The following is a 22,542-nucleotide window of genomic DNA, read 5'->3' as shown; positions in this document are numbered from 1 at the left end:
CTGCCTCTCTGTCCTGCTCCTGTGTCTGAAAAAGTGCCGATGATGGGAGAGCTGCCTGAAAAGTGAAATTGCGTGCGACTGAAGCACATCCACTAGCGCCATCCTGTAGCTCAAAAAAATACTTGAGTGTACAGTCTGGACTTGACAGCAAATATATACAGCCAACAATTTCTTTGTGTATCATACCGGCTGTAGTGAAAACTCTTCCTCCACAGGAGCTGTGCTGGTGGTTTCCTGAAAGCATTGAGCACATTGTCACGACATTGCTGTCAAAATTATTCCAGCAAAAAGCAGTCTCGTTCCTCCACCTAACTCAATCTGACCAGTAAGAAACATATGTGTTGAACACTCGGATAGCCACATATCAGCCTCACAAGAAGGGCCTCATCAACACCTTTGTTGTTTGGATTTCTAACCAACTACAACCTTGAGCACAATAGTCCCTTTTGCCTGACACAATGGCCAGATTAGACTGTCCGCTATGTTTATACATGCACGTCGTCTCCCTGGTAGACACACGCTCGGGGTTTAATGTGTGTTGCGCCCTCCAGAAAATATTTGTCGTCTTACCGGACCATGTAAGAAGAGAGTTGGAACTGCGCCTGGACGAAGATGAACGAAAGATGTTGACGTTCGGTCGAGGTCCTCGGGACGAAAGTGCTTCGAGCAAACTCTGGCCCAGTTCTGCGGAACCCAGTCCACATCTTTTCCTAAGGCCTCAATCTATTTCGCCCGTTGTTCCTGATATTTCGGAAACCTATGTGTACGAGAAACCACCCAAAAATATTCGTGGCGCATTACTTTCTTTGCTGCACTACTACTTTCAGTTTGCTCGCAGCAACGGCACGATTGAAAATTATACTTACGCATGAAACGAAACTCCGGGATCCTTATTCAGAGAACGAAATCTGCAAACGCGAAACTCCACGCAATTACAAGCGCCTGCAATCAAACAAACAACTCCGCTCACCAAACTGTGAAGCGCAGGGCAATACGCGAGAGGGAAGGGTGAGGGAAGGTTGTTTGCCCCAGGTTGGCTGCTCTTTTGGTTGGCCAAGGTTGGCTGCTCTGAGAGTGGCGTCATGCTCACTCCTTAGCTTTCTTTCCTCCATGGATGGAAGAGTGCGCTTGTGGCGACCCACCGTGGTAGTAGTGGTAACTTTGCGTTTGAGTGTAACGAACGCAAAAATGGTTTCGTTTTCGGTCTACTGCACCGAGCGCGAGTGGCTATCGCGGGAAGGAAGTCTCCCCGCTATCGGAGAGATAACAGGGCACTAAGATGAATTGAGGTGACAACGGGCTCGCAGTGCCTAGCTTTTTTCTTTTTTTATTAGACAAAAACAGAAGAAAAGAGCGTATACCCTTGAACACACACACAAAAAAAAAGAGGCAGGGGGAGACGATACTGTCTCAGTACTTTGTCGGCCCCCTTTCGCAGCAATAACTGGGGCCATACGCACAGAAGGGAAGCGTATAGCCGACGGACAAGGTCCACGTCTTCACGTAGCAAGGACCACTTTGCTTCTATAAATTCCCAGAGTGCGTCCTTGCTCCTTGTAGGCGTCCGTCTCTTGCTCATCCGAATTTTCGGGCTGCCCCAGACGTTTTCGAAGATGTTTAAGTCCGGGCTCCGAGCAGGCCATGTCAGCTCCATTACGCTGAGGCGTAAAAAAAGAAAAAAAGCTAGGCACTGCAGCCCGTTGTCACCCCAATTCATCTTAGCGCCCTGTTATCTCTCCGATAGCGGAGGGACTTCCACTCGCGCTCGGTGCAGCAGACCGAAAACGAAGCCATTTTGCCGTTTGTTACACTCGAAAGCAAAGTTACCAGTACTACCACGGTGGGTCGCCACAAGTGAACTCTTTCATCCCTCTCAACGCGTGGACTCGCCCGCTTCCGCTCACCGCTAGGGTGTCTCTGCCCAGAGCAAATACGCCGCTCGCGCGTTCCGTAAACTTTTGTCCAGCACTGTACATGTCGCAGGAGAATTCGAAAATTCCAACCTGCGCAAAACTAGTAATTTGAAGGCACACGGATAGCTGTGGTCATGTCGCGCCCACATTCTACAATAAATATGATGGGCTTCTTGCTTTCCTTTCTTTCTCAAGTGCATTAACGAAAGGTCAGGTGAAAGACGCCTTGTGATCACCAAGTAATCGTACACGAAAAAGAAATATTCTCTTCGATAATAAACGCACTGGTAACTGCAGTTATTCCGGGGTCTGCGAAATACATGTAGAGGAAGAAATTGTGGATACTTGTGACCTCCGATGTCTGAACTGAGAACAGAAGTCTTTGGACGCATTTGCCAACTCTTCTTTGCCAGCGTAGCTATGAAAATCGCGTTACGCCACAAAAAGTGGCTACAAAAATTCCAGGGCAAGTTCCATGTTTAGGGGACATTTCATGAAACCGGATCAAGCTTTGTCATGGTCGACGGCATCCTCATTCTCCACAGAGATAACAAACAATGGATCAGACTAGCTTTATGCCAATCGCCTCGTTCCACACGCTACGAGTAGCAGCCCAGAATTCTGAACAGCAACACAACAAAGAATAGCTTTGTAAAAGTTATCAGAGCTGATTCATCACGTTTTCATTCTCCGTTGTGCAATTGCTGCTGATAGCCGGGCTCCGCGATATCTTATGTACGATATCTTATGTACAAATTCCATTTCTCGTCTGCCCACGCCTCTTTCCATCTTCGCTCACCCTCACCTCCTGCTTTTCTTTCGAGTTGGTTTCTCACATGTTCTTGTGCTGTCAGGCATAACCTGCATCAGAGGAGGTGTCCCTGAATTCTGGTCCTAACTGCCATCCTCTATATGGGGGGTAAGTACAGTGGAATCAACGGATGCTATTTACAAATCTGTGTTTCCTACTGTGTTGAAATGAGGTAGTTTGTACCTGAGAGCCATAGTGAAACACAGGCAGCCAAGGACGGAGTTTTGATGCCCTCGAGAGGCTTGGCAACACATTGTAAGGACTCTGAAACTGCCTAAATTTCCAGAACGCAGAGATCAAGGCTGCACTTAAACAACAAGTGATTAGAGGAATCCAATAGAGATGCATTTTTTTAATTACGTGGTAGCGCCGCGAAGCAACTGTGGCTATAAGAGAGATAGAGCATGTGTAAGCAGGCCGCTGTTGGATTTGCTTCTGTCCGAGATACGGCATCTCAAAGAGGACGCGCGGGCACACTCAGAATAATACTACGACTGCCTGTGAAATAGAATAAGGAGAGGGAAAAGATATATAACACTATTTTCTTGTCTGTGTAGAAATCCAGCGAACCGGTAGAATGTAGGAAGGGAGTTGCCTCAGGACAGAAGCCGCCGATATTTCGAACAGAGACTGTTCTTCTTCTGGGCACCGTCCTCATCATTGGCATGGTATTTAAAGGGTTAGATGTGACGTGTTTAAAGGTTCATGCGAATTGTGGGTCAACAGCCCGGAGGGAAGAAAGGTTCCGTACGGGCTTTTACGGCCGGAGTGAATGGCTGGCTTATCTCATATACAAGTTCAACGCTCTTCACCCGTCCGGTATCAACAAATCACACGGCACCCTAGAAACACTTCACAAATAAAATATGCTTTTCCCTTCTACCGCCATTATCATCTGTTATGTTCTGCATGGCCACTGCTTTCTACTTTCTTTATTGCATGCCACAACTTTGCATTACAAAAAAAAAAAAAAAACCTTTGCTGGTTCTGGAATTTTCCCCACGTAACCACTAACCTCCTTATCTTTCGCTATGCTTGCCAATTCTTGCCTTTTGTCCCGTGTTCGTGAACCTTCAATTTTTCTGTAACCGGTCTGTAGCCTAGATCACTACGTTCACATAATCCCCTCCACACTCTAACAAAGCAGCCATTCACTCCGACCGTAAAAGCCCGCACGGAACCTTTCTTCCCTCCGGGCTGTTGACCCACAATTCGCATGAACCTTTAAACACGTCACACCTAACCCTTTAAATACCATGCCAATGATGAGGACGGTGCCCAAAAGAAGAACAGTCTCTGTTCGAAATATCTTCGGCTTCTGTCCTGAGGCAACTCCCTTCCTATTTTCTTGTCTGTTATTCTGTTGGTTAAATTGCCATTTATTTAGCAGCACCTCGCAGGGGGACCGGCTTCGGCTGGTGTTTGGTGAGTGGCGCCACCACGGACCCCAGCCCCCAGTTCCAAGGTGTTATCCGTACCGTGCGGAGGGGGTGTAAGGCGAAGGGTAGAAACCTTGAACGGTGGCGGTCGGGGCATTGGTCGAGCTCCGGCCGACGGGTTTTCAAAACTCCGGGACCTTCCCGTATGTATGAGTATGAAGTACGGGCGACTCTTTGAAATACTCGTGTCAACAAACCTCTATGGGTAAATTTGAGATCGTGGCCGCGAAGCGACCACGGACCGAAGTTTTACAAAGTGCATCTAAACAGTTCATTTCCAAGTACGTAGTACTGTCTAGTGCAGACTCCGAAAAAGAGAAAAATGTACCACTGGGAAAGATGTCACCATTTTTGATTGAAAAAGCGGTGGCATCCCTGTCTAAAAATATCACGGAAATAAAACGTATCAGATCTGGGGACTTGCTCATAAAATGCACGAATGAGAAAGACTGCAACCGTATATTGAACGCTCATGAAATGATGGGAGTAAAGATTGCAGCTTCGATGCACAAAACACTAAACACTTGCAGGGGCGTAATCTCAGTTTATGAGTTGGTTAACGTGCCACCTGAAGAAATCTTGATGGAGCTCAGGGACCAGGACGTCATTGATGTACGCAAAATCAAAATCCGTAAAAATGGGGAGTACATCACCACACGAAATATAGTACTGACTTTTGACAGGCCCACACTTCCAACAAAACTAAAAGTAGGCTACCTGTCAGCAGATGTCCGACCTTACATACCGAACCCGTTGCGCTGTTTTCGGTGCAACAGGTTTGGACATGCTGCAGACGGGTGCCGTGGCTCTGCCTGTTGTGCATGATGTGGAAAGTCTGACCATGAGACTAAAGAATGCAAAGGGCCAGACTGCTGTGTCAACTGTTCTTCCAACCACCCATCCTACTCGAGGTCCTGTACAAAGTGGAAATATGAAAAAGAAGTCCTGCACGTTAGGTTACACAGAACATCAGTTACCCAGAAGCCAGAAAAAAAGTAGCTCCCATCTTTTTCGAAAAATTCTTTGCCACAGCCGTGAAAATGAAAGTAAAACTAGTAACACAGTACACACAGACCGAGCGATCACTACTGACAGAGACAACCACAAATGAAGTCCATGGAGGTGCACATCCACCTTCAGTCCCCGAAACTCCAGTGGCGTCACTAACACCTACGCCACTTCTGTCCTCACAGTCCACGGAGGTGACATCCATGGATTGCGAGGACGAGACGAGCTCTGAGCACTCCTTTGCGAGCACGAGCTCCCAAGTCCTCCAAAAGAATAGAGCTAGTCTGTCGGGGAGTGGGTCACTCCCTGACATATCTGACAAGGAGCTTGCGGACCGCGGGACCCACAAGACCGCGGGTCACACCTCCAACAAAAAATAGATAATGAAAGCTCTTCAAAGTCGTCGGCAAAAGTTTCTGACATACTTACTACTACTTCTTAGTACTGCAACTATTATGCAGCACACGATCCTCCAATGGAATTGTCGTGGGTTTCTCTCTAACTTAGATGATGTGAACGATCTCTTCGAGACGTATAATGCTACATGTTTTTGTCTTCAATAAACATATTTGAACAACCAAACACAAAATCCACTGCGTAGACACAACATATTTCGAAGAGATCGAAGTGACGCCATCCGAGCATCTGGTGGTGTAGCGATCATCACACGACGATCTCTCCCAACAAAAGCAATTCATCTAGTTACAAACTTGGAAGCTGTAGCTGTGCAGATGTGTTTAGACAGGATCGTCACCACCTGCTCGGTATACTTGCCACCATCAGACACTATTACACAAAAAGAATTAGAAGATTTATGCAGCCAACTTCCCAGTCCTTTTATAGTTCTAGGTGACTTTAATGCTCATAATCCATTTTGGGGCAGTACAAGAACTGACACTCGAGGAAAAATGTTAGAGAAGTTTTTATTATCAACATCCATCTGTCTCTTAAACACAGGGGCACCTACATACATACACTCTTCAAGTCAGTCTCTCTCAGCCTTAGACCTGTCTTTTTGCCACGTTGCCACGTCAGCCACGTTGGGATATTCGGTAATGAACTCGCAGATGCAGCAGCTGCAGCTGTGCTCTCTTCTGAAGTGAACCTTTTGGAGAGTCCCTCTCAAGACCTTAGGTCAGTCCTGAGGAGGAAAATTATTGTAAAATGGCAACGAGAGTGGGCTACACGAGAAAACAACAAGCTTTGGCTGTCAAAAAACACAATTTTGGGAAGCATACCGAGTTTTAAAAATCGTCTCCATTCAATAGTTTTTAGTCGTTTACGCGTTGGTCACACATACCTCACACATGGTTTTTTACTGCGCCGGGAGGAACCACCGGAATGCACGCACTGTGGGGAGCAGCTGTCTGTGCTGCACATCCTAATCACGTGTCCTGCACATAAACCTCATCCTCACTGTCACTTTAAAGAGTTTTACAGATATCAGTTGCCGCTTCACCCAGCCTTGTTGTTGGGTGATGAGCCTCTTTTACCCTTCATGAGAGTTTTTAACTATTTTAAAGATATTGGCTATTTAAATGCTACATAGTTTTACCCAGCTGTGCTCATGTATCGTGTTTTAATGTCTAAACCTTTCTAAAACGATGATTTCAGTTTAATCATCCTGCTTTTACATAGTCCCCAACCACCCCATTGTCTTTTCACCATAGCTTTGGCGCACTATGACCTTAGTTGTCCGTGCGCCATAAAAACCTGAATCATCATCATTATTTAGCAGCATGTGTGTGTATATTCAAGAGTCTGCTAATAAATATGTCAGTTGAGAGCTAGCAGTTTTGTTGTAGCTGTCTCATCCTGTCATTGGCTATTTCTGAACTGAGAGCGCAAGATAGGTTACATCCCATTTCACCTATTCCCTCTTCCCCTAATCCGGATTATCGGATTAATGAGGCGGGAGGGGTGACAGGCGTTAGGCGAAATGGGACTAGCGGCAAGTGAGCGTTACTTACGCGCCCCGCCCGGATGGCTACGTCTGCAAGAAATGAATGAGCTCGTCCGACAACGAACTTACGTTGTCTTAAACAAGGACACTTTACATTTGCAAATGTAGGTGTTTGCGATACCACTAATAATAAAATGAATAGATTATTGTCGAGTAAAACTTTTTCGTTGACTCATTAATGAATGAATGAATGAATGTTTAACATAAATACTGCATAAAAAATGGATGCGTTCCCTTACAGACTGGACACTGAAATGGGCCCGCTACTACCGTACGAAATCACTAGCGCGGTCGCAAGTCTTTCGTGCGACTCAGGGAATTGAACTTAAAATGAAAAAGAGAGCATATTTTTGCTCACTTAAAAAAAAGAGAGAGAGAGGGAGAAAGGAACCTCCACTCGTGAAAAGAATGGAGGGAACACGAAGGGGCATGGCAAAGGGCAACCCGTGAAGGCGGACGGCGTACGATACAAAATGAATTAATATGGCACCACAGGATGAACGAGATGTCCCAACGCAGCTATGTGAATTTGTATAAAATGGTTAAACTTCGTCGGAAGGACCAGCAGATAAATGAGAAACAGCAGGGAATTCGTACTTCCGGCCACAAGCCTCCACGTAGGAGGAGTGCCTACGGCGTCATCAGTGAAAAACTGCAGATATTAGAACTACAACTTCAGAATGGCGAACGGTACATCATGTCATCAGTGGGACATCTAATGCATATTGAATAGAGCTGCAAATTTTGAAGAAAAAAAATGAAGTGCTGAAAAGAAAGCTTCTCTTTTGATGTGTAGAAATATTGCTAATAACAACTATATTTTCACTCTTGCACGGGTTATATTTTTGAGCGAACAGATTAGGGGACAAATCCTGGTGAATATGAATTATTAATACAGACGTCATTGCTTTAGCACACATATACGAAATATAACAGGTTTAAGTGGTTTACCTCAACCGCACGATTAACACGACCTTGAACAGAACAGAGCAAAAGGATAAAGTTGTTATTCGTAATTAACTTTGACTTCCACATATAGAATAACGATTTCCTCACGTCGACTTTTCAGGAAGAACTCGAAAAATGCATCAATTTAAGGCCATGCTTGAATAAAACCAAAAAAGGTTGCAAAGTTTCGTGAAGATGCGAATATGACTTTTGGGAGCACGCCGCGGGCCGCCTTCTTTCCTCACGTGACACGGACCAGTACGCGGTGTGGGACGATTGTATCTCATTACGGCCGAAAGTTTCAGTACGGCCGATAATCCTTTAATCCCCAAGTGTCTCATTATGGCCAAAGTCTCAATACGGCCGAAGGTAGTCTCATTACGTCCGAATATGTCTCATAACGGCCAAAAGTCCATATGTCTATTGTAATGTGTCCATTATTTCATACAAGGCTAACATTATCTTCATCTAGACAACAAAATGACAAGGCTTTAAAAATGTGACTTCCAGGTAAAGCATGGCCATGAGCTGAATTGAGTTGCATTAGTTCATTCAGTTAATGGAAACATGCGAATGTGCAACAGTGATACATTACAATTCATGAAATGATGCATGCATGACTTTCCTTTTCTCGTTTCTTTCTTATAAAAGTAGTGCACGAATTAACATTTGTGCTCTACTACACAATTTTTCACTTCACAACGGAATCGTCTGATACATTTGTAATCTTAACAGCTCACCTCTTCAGCCATGACTCCATGGGCAGCAACATCCTATTAGCCATGTGGTTGTTGTTGTTTTTCTTTTTTGGAATCCTTCGTGTAGCCACATAACATGACTGGAATGGAAAATAGCTATAAATAACAATGTACTTAAACGACTTCCTCTTGAAATGTTTATTCTAGTCACATATGCCTTTGCGCTTAGTACGGAGCAAAAGCCTGCGCAACATTTGCAGATGTTCGCGGTAAGCAATTCCATGAGGTCAATTCAAGTATGCCGACTTGTGCTTTTATTTTTGAACAAGTATGACGACAAATTATAACGAATGAAATATGGCTCGCAATGATAGATGCTGCTGTACGGTGGGGCATTATCGGTGTATTAACTTCGAATAAATTTGTTGTTCCTAAACGCGCAACGAACTACAAACAGTGCAAATCTACTAACACATACCGAGCTACATCCACAGGCACTTCGGCTGTTTTGATTCAGTCAAATTACTCGTATGACAATGCAACTATGTGCGGATAGCACACTGCTAAGCCAGACAGTCTACAAAAGCATAACTCACCAGAATCCTTGGTTCTCGGGATTGGCCAACACTGCGCGATATACGTTGGGACTGTGACGATTCGTTCAACTCAGTTCTCACAGGAACAAAACACGCTGCTCGAAAGGCAACGACGGAAAATAAAGAGCCGCTAAATAAGTCCGCGGAAAATAAGTCCGCTAATTTGCACGTTGGAGCACTATAAATCGATTTATAAACACGTCGTAAACTACAACTCTACAACTGCTCGCTGACACAAGAAACGAGATACCCAACGTTGCTAGACATCATCCGAAGTGAGAGCGTGAGAGTAGCAAAATAATAAGATACCAAAACACGAAAGAAACCGTATTGATCCCCCCTCCTCCTATAGCATGCAAAACGTGATTAGTGCTGAGATGAACATACATGTCCATGACGCGAGCTATTTTCACTGATCAAAAAGAGGTCACGTGGGATTGCGCGACGCTTGCGAAAGGTGCAGCAATGTAATGTGCAATGAGGATGGCGAAACGAAACTTGTAAATCGTGCATTGCACTTAAAGGGGCACTACACAGCTCCACTAACATTCTCCAATTATTATGAACTATGAAAGAACGTGGCTCACGATATCCAATTATGAAATTGATTTCCCCCTAGCGAGCGTCTTTACCACGCAACAGTGACATTCAAAGAGCATAATCCGCGTCAGTCTCTCCTTCCTACTCGGAGAGCACCTACGTCACACGTCTCGCACGTGTAGCAAATCTGCATTTCAGTCACAGGAGATGGGGAGATTTCGGACTCCTGGACAATGACGGGCAAATATACGAAGGCAGAAAAAATAGGCAATGTCAAGTGGCCATAAATTGAGTAAATCAAAGAGTGATATTAAACGGTAGGAACAACTTATTTATTTACACATGGTAAACAAGACTTTCGTAACATTCGTAACTTACTAGTTTCATCCCGTCTATCCCGACCAAATCCTGGGTGTTCCCCTTGTAACAAACGCTGCCAAACATGTCATTTCATTAGCCCATGTACATTTATCTCGAGCACCTCAAACTCTTTTATTTTCGAAATCCGACAGGGATTGCACTGCAACTCTTTTAACGTATGCTACCTCATTATGTGCACTAAATGTTGTATTCAGTATATTGGAGAAACCTCGAACACCATGAAGGAAAGGTTTTACGGCCATAAATCCGATATTGTTAATAACCTTCCTACACCCGTTTCTACACATTTTAACCTTCCTGGACACGCTTTACGTACAGACCTCAAAATCGTTATCCTTGAATCGGGTTATAACAGGACATGAAGCGCAAAAATCGCGAATCCTTTTTAATTGCAAAATTCCAGTCTCTGAAGCCTCATGGTTTGAACATTCACGCAGGCCCACTACAATGATTGAACCCGTAAATATGATTTTTCAAATAAAAAAAGATAATGATAAACACACACACACACAACTCTCCAATTTCCACATTTTCTTCGTTTGTCTCTCTCCTGAGACCACCTCCGTCTTCACTTTCTCACGGTCCACTGGTCATTTTTGTGCTCCGCACCTGTGTCCTCATTCCGTCGCCATAACCCCCCCCCCCCCCCTTTTTATCAATTCCTGGAACGTCACCAACAAGTGTTCTCGTTTCCTGTGTATAAGCCCTTGGGCTCGCGTTATGTTTCGCTTCTGATACCCCTGCTTTTGTATTTATGTTCTTTTCATTTTTATCTCTGTTTGCATCCTTTCCATCCACCTGTTACCCTCTCACGCCAGAACTCCCCCTTCAACTGTATATATGTGCCTGTACCATGTTTATATTTTTGTAACCTGAAGAAGTGCAGTCTCGTGCACGAAAGTCTTGTTTACCATGTGTAAATAAATAAGTTGTTCCTACCGTTTAATATCAAGTGTAAATATGTTTAGAATTGACCTCACGTCCCGATATTACAACAAAATCAGTGTACAGGCGTCCCGCATTTTGAATGGTTGATGGTGTGCGACATCAAAATTACGTGTGGCTATTGTTACCAGGGCATCGCAGGGCGGGGCATGAGCGCGAAAGAGTGCGGTCAATATTCGGTCGGTTTGGAGCCATTATTTACTTTTTTCCGACAAATTTTTTTTTACTAAAGGTCACTGTAGGTAACGAATCACACTGCATTAGAGAAAAGTGCACCTTGGATACTTGTTTATTGCCCCTTTAATGGTAGCCGCCAGAAAATTGAAGCAAACTTATGAGACACTGGATTACAGGTATGTTGGCATCTTTTTCATTCCTGCACATCACTTCCCATTACACTGTACGTGGATAAATGGTGTCGTGTGTCACGATGCTGGGGAAATAGTTGTATGGCGAAGTGTGCATGGTTCTAGACTTTGGTTTGATTTTTGATCGCGTAATCGGCATATCGGCACCTCTCGCGTTGTGGATTGCATGTGACCAACCAAGAGCTGTTCCCCTACTGGCGCTTCTTAGAAACGACAAAACGAAATATGTGCGAAGGTATACTTTTGATACTCATATATAAAGAGAACGTATCGTTTTCAGGTTGCTACCACTACTCCATGTGCCCGCTATTTTCCTGCGTGTATGATTACACTAACGACGTGACCCACGACGGCGGAAGTGTTTTGCGCACACACGTTTCAGCATGAAGCCTGCAGGTAACATCTGCTGCTTACCCTTCGGATATACTGATTATGAATTTACATGTTGCCCAAAGTGACACACGCTCATAAAACTGTGATATCAGTGCAGTGGCATAAGCACTAATGTAGTGCCCCTCCGAAAGTGAACAACGGGCACTGTTCAAGAATCCACATTCCGAAAATGAACAACGGGCAGAATCCCAAGCACGGACGGGTGCTGGAAAAAATTGAGGTGGTCATCATTATAGTTACGTCATTACAGCTTAAGACATATCAGTACAGACGTTAGCATACCATTACAGACGTGTCTGAAGCTGAAATCGCAAGGGCACCCCCTTGTTTGGGGTACACAGGCAAAAAAGTTAGGGGGTGTCACTGAACATTTGGGGGCTGTAGGTTGGGGGGGAGGTCTGGGTAAAGCACTTACGAGAGGGACTCCTCCACCCCATGCAAAGCTTCATAAGACACCTCCTGAAATATTTTCCTGGCTATGCAGCAACATCATTATGACGTAATTGTCATTGTTGTCCATAATTCTTGAATATGTTTTGAATATATAAAAAAACGTCTGCTAGACAGCTTATGTCTTATGGTCATCATCAAACAAGAGCATATGTCGTTTTGTTCAGCACCTTATGTACTTTTTTCTAAATTTCAGGTGGACGTAAAGGGGGCTAGTGGGGCAAAAAGTGGGGCATGGTCGTAGGACATGTGGTTCCTGGAGCTCCTAGTTGGCTCCCTTGTGCAGTTGAGCTTTTCAGGACACACACACAGTTTGCTCACAGAACCAACGACTAGGATGTTCCTCGAATACCTAGAAAAAATGGCGTAACACATACAAATATCGTGTGACACAGTATGACAATAACATTTTTCACGAGGGATGCATGAAACACTGTCGCACTGTGTGCATGAACCATTGTGTGTGACACAAACCGTGGGGGCACACCGCTTCGGACACACTTTGGGAAGCATAAAACACAGCTGTTGCTAATATGGCGGTTGCTTCTTTTTTTCTTTTTGGCCGTGATGAAACATCTTCGGCCGAAATGAGACTACCTTCGGCCGTAATGAGATTTGACCGTACCGAGACACTTGGGGATTAAAGGATTTTCGGCCGTAATGAGACTTCACCCGTAATGAGATGTTACCAGTGGGACTGTCTGTAGCATACATTAGGCTAAATGGGACCCCCTGCAGATCGAGGTCGGTGTACCTGTTAAGGGATGGCGAGATAATCCGCTAAAAGCATTAGGGAAAATGGGAATAGGCGAAATCCACAGACACAGGAAAATGTGAGGCCTTAAAGGTGATAGGTGCTGTCATAATTGTAGCATAAATTCTTAGTAGACGTAGGACGCATGGTGCCTAGGTATTAAAAGGAGAGTTTGTACATGTAACGAACTGACTGGTTGAACTCGTTTATTGGCCATGTCGTGACCTCCGCCTCACTGGTTCATGAAGAGCACTTGTTTGGTCAGCTTGCTCATGATGTAGGCCTTCTGGGATTTCTCTGTTATCTTGCGATGCAGATCGTGCGGCCTCAACAGCAGGAACCGCCTCATGATCACTTTCACGAGTGAGATTATATGATCGGGCTCAGAGCTGTAGCGGTCCAACAGATGTCCTTGATCTTTGCAGTGGGCTTTATGGTAGAGTTGTGCTACATTGTTCATGACAATGTGATTAACCAAAACAGACTTCTGCTCAATTCATTTTGATTGAAGGAATTTCACTGCATGTATATGAGACGGTGTTTTCAAATCTGTTGCTTGTGCGCTCTCATTTTCACAGTTTTTTAAATCGTTATTTCGCAGGCTGTGGACAGTGCAGTTATACGCTCTGGAATGACATGAATGTGGCACCGTGCCTCGTAGACAGGTGAAGGCGCTTCAGCGCCTTCAGAAGGAGGTATCGCTAGAGTGTAGAGCCAAGCATTAATAGCAAAGCTTTGTACCACAGTACAACTAAACAGTTGTCAGTATTTGCTTATTCATTGTAATACCTATTTCTTAGATGTACTTTACCGTGTGCTACAGTGAACAGTTAGTAACTGGAACGACCAGTATCCAGCACTTCTTGTTTGAGCTAAGCAGTAATTTGACTAGTGGACTGCACTTTACAACAGAGTGAGTATCTCTGTGCACCATGTTGTGTTTGAGTTGACCATAAATTTCAGCTAGTGTTACGTTTGACTGAAAGAGCATTCACTGTATAACGCTCGAAACTGAGGTATTGACTTTGAACTTACACGTTAGTTACATCTCAGTCATATAGCTATTGCATATCTCTGACATTAGTACTTCTCTGGAACTGTTACTTACATGTACTATAATACAAATCTTGATTATTACTACCTACTCCTGCCAGAGGTGACAAGATGTAATTATGTAACAAATGGAAGTAATTATTTTCTTGACGGGCATCGTGTGTGTACACGACCTCATTGTTGCTCCAAGATTGCTTTCATCTGTCTTGTTATTCAAAGGCCATGCCACTTTTTGCATATCAAATAAACTGCAACGTACCACATCTTGTTCAAGTACCATTCCTGCATATTTCGTGGACAAGTATAGGATAAACAACATGGACCCCCGACCAGTTGCAAACGCTGCCAATACCCCGAAAGTGTGTATTGAAGTCTTTGCATCACAAAATGAAATTAATATACTACCGTGCTGCTGTCCTGTTTCCAGGAGAAAATAGTTGGGATAGCACCTGGCTTCAGCAATTTCTTGCTGTGGCTAAAGTAAAAGCACGAGGGCTAGAAGTGTTTGGAACATATCCTTTGAGTCTGAGAAAGGTGGAAAGACTGCTCGAATACTGTTTGAAGCCACTGTCTCAAAAGTATGGGGTAATGTTGGGGAAACCTGAAATATTGACAGAAGTAAGACCTATGGCACCTCAACAATTCCCATCGCCTATGATCGGAAATAATGATTTTATTATTTCTATGTCTCCAATAAAGATGCTAGGGAATGTTGGTGAATAATGACACTCACTGGTGGAAATATACTCCAGATATGGCAGAATGTCTTGTGTGACACCTTGGAAGCGCGCATGACTTGTGCCCGAAGCACAAACATAATTCGGGAAACAAAACTCCAGATACAGTGCAGCAAGATTCGCAAGTTCACCAGCTAACACCAAACACCTTATTACAAATGAAGGAATGCTGACATGACAAGAATAGTGTGAATAGCGGGTATTGCCGGTGTACAGTGAAGAACAATATATTCACCACGATTCTGTGGCCTCGGGAGCTTCATTGCACCGGGAGCTTCCTTGCACCGGCTTCAAAACTGTAATCCACATCTCCAGGAAGCAGACCATTACATTAAAAAGAAAGTCAGAGCCCAAAAGAATTCTTGACGACCTTGTGCTGTGAGGTACCACCTCTTCCCCGGGGACACCGAGCCCGTAAAACATTCCAACTCGCATTATGTAATCTTTCTGCAGTCTTCGCTGATCCAGTGACACTCCCCTTTTCATATGTTGTCTTTTCAGTTTGTATTAATTGTGTAAAAAGGAAAGAAAAAAGTCGTGGTACCCGAAACATGAACATAAGAGTGTCACGCATAGAAATCATAAGGCGAAATCATCGTTATGATTTCTATTGTGTCAGCGCCCCATGGCTACGACAGAATGCACCTGAGGCGGTATGTTTGTTTGTGCGCTTACGAGGCTTTTGCGGGAGATCGATATTTTTCGGCTGTGGCGGCAGTCCCACAAAGTAGGGACCGCCAGGATTACCATCCCCAAGGGCAAATCAGTATTTCAATCGTTTCATTACTCCGTCGGAGCTTCCCACGCGGACAATTCACGGGTCCTTTTCCCCTAATTCCAAATGTTCTAACGTTCTAGTCACGGATTTCTGGTCAGTTGTTTCAGCCGCATTGTTTCTTGTGATGCAGCGAGCGTCAAAGTCGCACTCCGCGTAATTAGCTTTAGCCGATAACCGCGGCCGGCTGTCGGCAACTCCGGAACCGAAACTCTGCTAGATTCCCCTTGCACTCAAGACCTCCTTTTCTTTCTAGAACAGGTGATTACGGCACGGCAAGGGCGTAGTATTACTTACTTCATGTTTATTTTATGCTTACTGCACATACTGTTCCTCATAAATTGATTACAGTAACAATATTCACCATTGAAACCGAGCTGCCTAGGACAGCGCCCAGACAGGACTGGCACGTGGCCACACTGACCGCCACAATATGGCGCATCCCTCGTTTTGACGCAGAGCCAGCGCCACCTTTGCTTCTAGCCTCTCCTTATGATTTCGATGGCTCGTACAGCAGTGAGATGCAGCGAAATAACCCACGTGCATGCGGTGGACTGCGTGAGATTTTGTGCTGTGCTCTGTCAACTCCCTCCCCCGTCCCCAAATATTGGTGTATCACTAGTGTATCACTATTGGTGTATCACAATCATCCTCATCTCCAGCTCGCCTGTTCGCCCTTGTATCTGAAGCGCAAGATAGGTTTTGTTTTCGCCCAGAGTGCCACAGTACCCGGCACGGCATGGAACGGAGAGCTGCTTCTGCGCTAAGCCTAGCAACAGCGATATACGCCACTCAAAATGCACGGGCTCTGACATTCGTCGACTTGATTCTTGGAACATGTTGGCCATATAAATTATAACTCGTGTTTTTTGAAAACTTCTGATAAAACTAGGATGGTGCACCACATATCGTTGTTATTAGCCATGCATACCATTTTTAACGCGAAATGTGTAAGAAGATTTTGCCGCATCTTGTCCATTTACCGATTACAACACCGTTATGAACATAAACGCTCAGAACGGCTTCAAACTGTAGTAATTACTTTCATGTTAAGACAGAAGTTGAAAGTCCCTTAGGAAAATTAGATTTTTCAACATAGGGGACACGGTGCCACCACCTGAATGCGCTCGGCGTATAGGGGTGGCAAAAAATTCACTGTGCGCCTACCGATGAAGTCCAAATTTTGATTTTTCTTTTGTGCACAGTCTAGGGGACTACCTACAACATATAACATTTTCAGGGACAGTTTTTTGTGGGGCTTTTTAGATAAAGGCTTCCGAAATTCGTCATTTTTCGGTGGTATGGTGCTACTTAAAGAGGTATCGCCCACGTTCCTGACAGAGTAGAGTAAAAAAGTATATATCATTCAATATCCCAGTGAATGACAAATTAAATGGCATAAAGCTCAATCTTATCCGTGTTTTACATCGCCCGGAAACTTGCAGTGAATATGGTGCTTTTCGGCGCTTTGAGTCAACTTTGGTATTTTTTGCAGACAAACAAAAACGGAGACAGCACTGCAAATCTAGGTCCCTGTTGCGCCCTAGGTGGTATAAAGCCAAATCAAGAATTTACTACAATGCGACAATAAATAACCTTGTAGCGAACGCTCAAACCTGCCCGCGACGACGTCATCTTCTGAGAGGCAGTTTTTCCCTCCTCTCCTATTTCCCGAACAGAGCAGCGCAGAGAATTCCGAAAGCGTTTACTTCTGCTAGGTCACCGACGGCTTCAACATATATATATATATTTTTTTTTTCGTTCATTCGAGACATTAAGGGTGCCGGATTGTTCAATTTCCGATGGAACTAGCCTATGCTCGTGTTCGTGAGGAATGAGTATACCTTGAGTGATTTCTTCTTTCTGCCAGGTACAAGAAGAGACAGTCTGATCAGTTCTGGAACGATTGACATAGAGGACAAGCAAAGGGGTGAGTGTTCCGCATCACTTCTATCCAAAACAGAATACGTGTTTGTGTTCCTGCTTTATACATCCCCAATCCAAACGAAGCTATCTCACCAGTGCGCGGGGCGAGCGCAAGAAGCTGTACAGGCGCAGCTTCTTGGCGAACATGTCTTGTATAGGTGCAGTGCAGCAGTATAAGTACAACGTATCTACTTCCAGGGGCTGTCCCAGCTTAGTACTTTGGGGTGGGGGGGGGGGGGGGCGACGTCTGCGAGCCTTTAGCCAGTCGCTATCCATTCGGGTGCGAGGACGGGGGGAGAGGCTCTGGACACGGGCTCGACCTTTTCTCGCACGAAATCCTATCACTGGTAATCTATTTTAGGTATAGTGCCAAGCATAAAGCCTGTTGTAGTCTACCTGGACCACATTCATGTCGACCTAGGTTGCAGCGACTCGCCCATATATTATTCGGCAGCAGTTTCCAGTGGGTCACTTCTATCAAACACCTAGCTGGAGCATTCATTCGTTAACATAATTTTAGGGGCACGGTTCCGCATTTAGGTAGAACAATTAAGAGCACATTCAAAGTTACATTGAATTACAATTATCACAACTTCATACTCCTTATTACTAGATTGGTAGCAGGGTCCCGTCAGTTGTGTGTGGCGGTCATGGGGCAGGATTGGTATGCTAGACGATGGGAAGTCTTATGAGTAACAAGTTCGGGGGTGCGCCCTCTTTGCTCTCCTTGAGAGTGTCACAGGGAAAGAGACGAAGACTGGACCAGGCTATGCTTTCTTGGGGGGAGGGGGGTGGCGACCACCCCCTCCCCCTTTGGACCGCCACTGTCTGCTTCTTTCTTCGGTGTCTCGCTTGATTCTTGTGTGCACTCTTAGACATGTTTGTGCGCTTTCTTCGTGTCTTTATCCTCTGACGCCTGATTTTTTCACGGCAGGGCTTGTTCCCCTGCCGCCATGGTGTCTAAAGTACGCGTTGTTTCCACTCTGATCACTGGAGAAGCTGCAAAAGATTACCGAACTACGCTTGATAAATGCGGCGCATGGCAGCTAGAAAGTGTTGGATGCGAGAGGGTGCGTAGTTCAACGATAAAGCCCGTAACACTGATCGACGCCTCTACGTAAAATATTATATCCTACTGGGAATCACCATCAGATTATCTACGAGAGCTGTTTTTATGACAAAGGTATCTTCCAGAGGCAAACTCTAATCTTGTCAAAGACAGTACGCCTCTAAAGTATCACGGCAAGACGTCGACATCGAACTTGAGACATAAATTGAGCGTAAACGCTGGCGCAGGACTGCCATAATGATGCGGTGAACGCCTCCTCAAATGTATTGTTTTCTAGGTGACCTTCTTCAGGCGTGCAGAGCCCTGGAGAAATTCAGTAGCCGAAGTTAGAGTGCTCCGCTATTTAAGCAGGTGTGCTGGTCCAACCGCACCATAATATCCATTTGGGAGCCTGCATTATGCGGACAAGGCAGGGCGATCTGTGAATATCTGGCTGGCCACGAATATTTTTACGAGGCTTTCTTACGACAAGAGTAACAACATAAAAAAAATTATTAACATTATGCGATGCATGAACACTAGGCTGAATAGTTTAAGAGTCGAACTCAGATTTGCAGTAACACCTTGAAACCGCGTATTACAACACGTTAGACTATACATATATATAATACAGTGGCAATGCTGTATATTCCTTTAGAACTTACCTTTAGAAAACACCATGCACATGCAACAATTATATAAGTGCCTAAATTTCCTAATACACAATTACACAATACATTAGGAATTGCACAGTAGGTGCTTTAACACAATTTGTCTTTAAAGAACGTAAGAACTCCTAAATGCAGCTATTTAGATACTCTCGTAATATTTTAATGATGATGATGATAATTGAATTTTATTGGACCAGCTCTCGTGGCATAGTGGTCAGGATGATTGCTTTCCACGCCGGGACTGGGAGGGGACACGGGTTCGAATCCTGTCACCGGCTGTGCTGTCTGAGGTTTTCCCTGGGTTTTCCGAAGATTTTCCAGACGAAAGTCGGCACTGTTCCTCTTGAAGCCAGCCCAGGACGCTTACTAATCCCCTCCTCTCCCCTACTCCTTCCTGCTGTCCTCTCTCCATCTATCAATGTCTCTACACCGCTCATATCCACAGTTGCTTCGCGGCGCTAACACAGAATAAAAAAAAGATTTTTATTGGCGCAAAAGCAACTCAGGCTACGGGTGTAATATTGTTCTTCCAAAATGCATAATTATATTTACACATTTTTGTTAGAATGCGTTTCCTTCCTAACGGGTGCCGCGTTAGTAGAAGAAAACGCATTTTTCTCGAGATACGGGTGACAAAACGTACCGTCATTCACATATCTCTGCCCATTGTTACATCATTTGAAGAATTGTACCACCCAGTTATACGCGAACGCGAACATGCAGATAACGTCATCTGCTCTATGTCAGTGAGTAGTGTAGGACCAGCGAGAGAATGTGACGAGATCACGTGAATTGGTAATACAGCCTAAAATGTTGGACAGAAAATCTTGGATCGTGCAATACACATGTGCTCGTCATCGGTTTGACAGGCCTTGTTTTTTTACGATGTGGTGGAGGTTCCTCTTTCCTTCCTCCGAAACGTGTCAAACAGTCAAGAGCACGTCACCCCCAGCGCATCGAATTGTCACAGGAAATTTGCGGGCACTGCTCCTTTCCGCAATAGTTTCTCCAGTCAACGCAGTACGGGGGGAGCTCCGACTTGGCTGTGACGCGTAGCGATACACCTCGGCGGGGCGCATGTCATATGCGTATTCTGCTGGAGTCCTGCACGGACCCGCGTTCCCGACCTGGGTCGACAAAAGACGCCAGCACAGAGGGCCGAGACGACAAACATGTTTCCGAGAGTCGGGACTGACCGGGTACACGCAGCTAATTTCAGGCAATAGAGGACAATTAGCCGATATCATCGCGTGCTTACGTTCTTCCTGTCCATATATTTGCAAAAAACTAGCAAGGGATACCGCATTATGCGCATCATTCGACCCTGTGTAACATCCTTAAGCCAATTTACATTGTCTATGACTCCTCACGTATTTCACGAACACGTTCGCAAAACTTGGCGAGAGGGGTAACGGCTGGAAGAAGGAGTAATAAACATGTAGTGTAACGGTAACGCACTTGCCCGTGTGGGTTCTGGATCTGTGAACAACAATAAATGAAGAAGTGATTATGACATGGCATGTTTCCCCGTGGTACCCACAGGACCCTACCCCACTTCACAGTAGTTAATATAAGAGGATGAATTATGGTGAAAGTGAATCTGCCGAATCCGCCGAATCTGCCTCTTCGTTGCTCTGAATGCCAGTGTGGCCGGGGACCCACTGTAGGGTCACCCGGTGTCCCTGTTCGCCGAGAACCTTGAGCGATGTCAGGATACTAACTACCACCGTGGCCAACGAGCCGCGGATGCCCATCCTTCCTACACATTGCAGGGCTGATTTTGAGTCAGTGTATATCACCCAGGAGCGAGGAGGGTAGTTGAAGACAGGCTTTAGATATAGGTCTGGTGTTTCACAAACACGCACTGTTGTGAACTTTGAAATGGTCGAAAGGATTCTCTCGCAGATTAACTGGAACCTTGATAATCACGTTGAGGCTCAAGATAAATTTACGTACTTTTTTTCTACCCTTTGCGACGTCATTAAATCGTCGACTACACATTACACCCTTAGCCGACGTTCAACAATACGACAACCCTGGGTGACAAAGGGAATGCTTAAATCCATTAACTACAAAAACAATCTCTACCGAAAGGTCCGACTTTCCCCGCTGAATCACGATTTACGGAAACGTTACAGGGAGTATAACAATGTTCTCAGAAACACCCTCAGGACAGCAAAACGACGTCACTTTGCAACGGCTCTTTCCCATTCTTCGTGAGATCCAAAAAAATTATGGCGAACAATTAACAGTGCGCTGTCAAGGAATACCACAGGGACCACTCTAGGCGCACGTCTTCTTACCTACAACAATGTTCATGTGTCTGAACCGTCTGACGTGGCGAATGTTTTCAACGAGTACTTTTGCAATGTGACACAGCGCCTGGACGTACAAATGGATACCCAGGCCACCCTATTTCTTCCATATCCACAAGCAGACTCATTTTTTTCTTGCTCCTACAACTAGCTCTGAAATTTTGTCTGTCATACAATCTTTGAAACCACTGAGATCTTGCGGCTATGACGGCATATCCCCTTTACTTCTTAAACAATTGTCTCACGTTTTGGCTAATCCAATGTCAACGGTATTTAACGATCTATTTTCACAGGGGGTATTTCCTGAAGCGTTAAAAATAGCGAAGGTGATACCAATATACAAGAAAGGAACGAGATCTGATGTAGGGAACTATAGGCCTATTTCTCTGCTATCCTCCATCAGTAAGGTATTGGAGAAGTTAACCTTGCTGCGATTAGAACGTTTCTTCGAAAACAAGGGGCTCTTTAGCGACTATCAATTCGGGTTTCGCAAAAGCAAATCCACCATCCAGGCTCTTGTTCACGCCACTGAAAGAATACGGTCAAATATTGAATCAAAATTACTGACAATGGGAATTTTCGTAGATCTTACGAAAGCGTTTGATCTCCTAAATCATAAAATTCTGCTTCAGAAATTAGCTAGATACGGCATAAGAGGTACTCCACTGGCACTGTTACAGAGTTACCTGCAAGACAGGCAACAGTATGTATGTAATGGTGGCTCGAGTTCGTCGACGCGGTATCTGAATACGGGGGTGCCTCAGGGCTCTCTTTTGGGACCATTTCTATTTTTAGTCTATATTAACGACC

The 22,542-nt window shown here is 44.8% G+C and overlaps 1 protein-coding gene across 2 annotated transcripts in view; it reads left to right on the top strand.

The window, feature by feature from the left end:
- The window catches only part of LOC135378912 (atlastin-2-like), a 277,503-nt gene that overhangs the window by 25,445 nt on the left and 229,516 nt on the right, over nucleotides 1-22,542 (top strand). Inside the window, exon 2 of one of the 2 annotated variants that reach the window (XM_064612075.1) lies at nucleotides 17,643-17,702. The exons of the other annotated variant lie outside the window; for it this stretch is intronic. Within the exon in view, the coding sequence (XP_064468145.1) occupies nucleotides 17,643-17,702 (60 nt within the window). The remainder of the gene's footprint in view (nucleotides 1-17,642; nucleotides 17,703-22,542) is intronic. 2 annotated transcript variants of the gene reach the window in all.

Source organism: Ornithodoros turicata, chromosome 1 (assembly GCF_037126465.1).
Source record: "Ornithodoros turicata isolate Travis chromosome 1, ASM3712646v1, whole genome shotgun sequence".
Taxonomy (NCBI): domain Eukaryota; kingdom Metazoa; phylum Arthropoda; class Arachnida; order Ixodida; family Argasidae; genus Ornithodoros; species Ornithodoros turicata.
The sequence above is the reverse complement of the archived record's forward strand: the minus strand, read 5'-3'. Positions and strand labels throughout refer to the sequence as shown.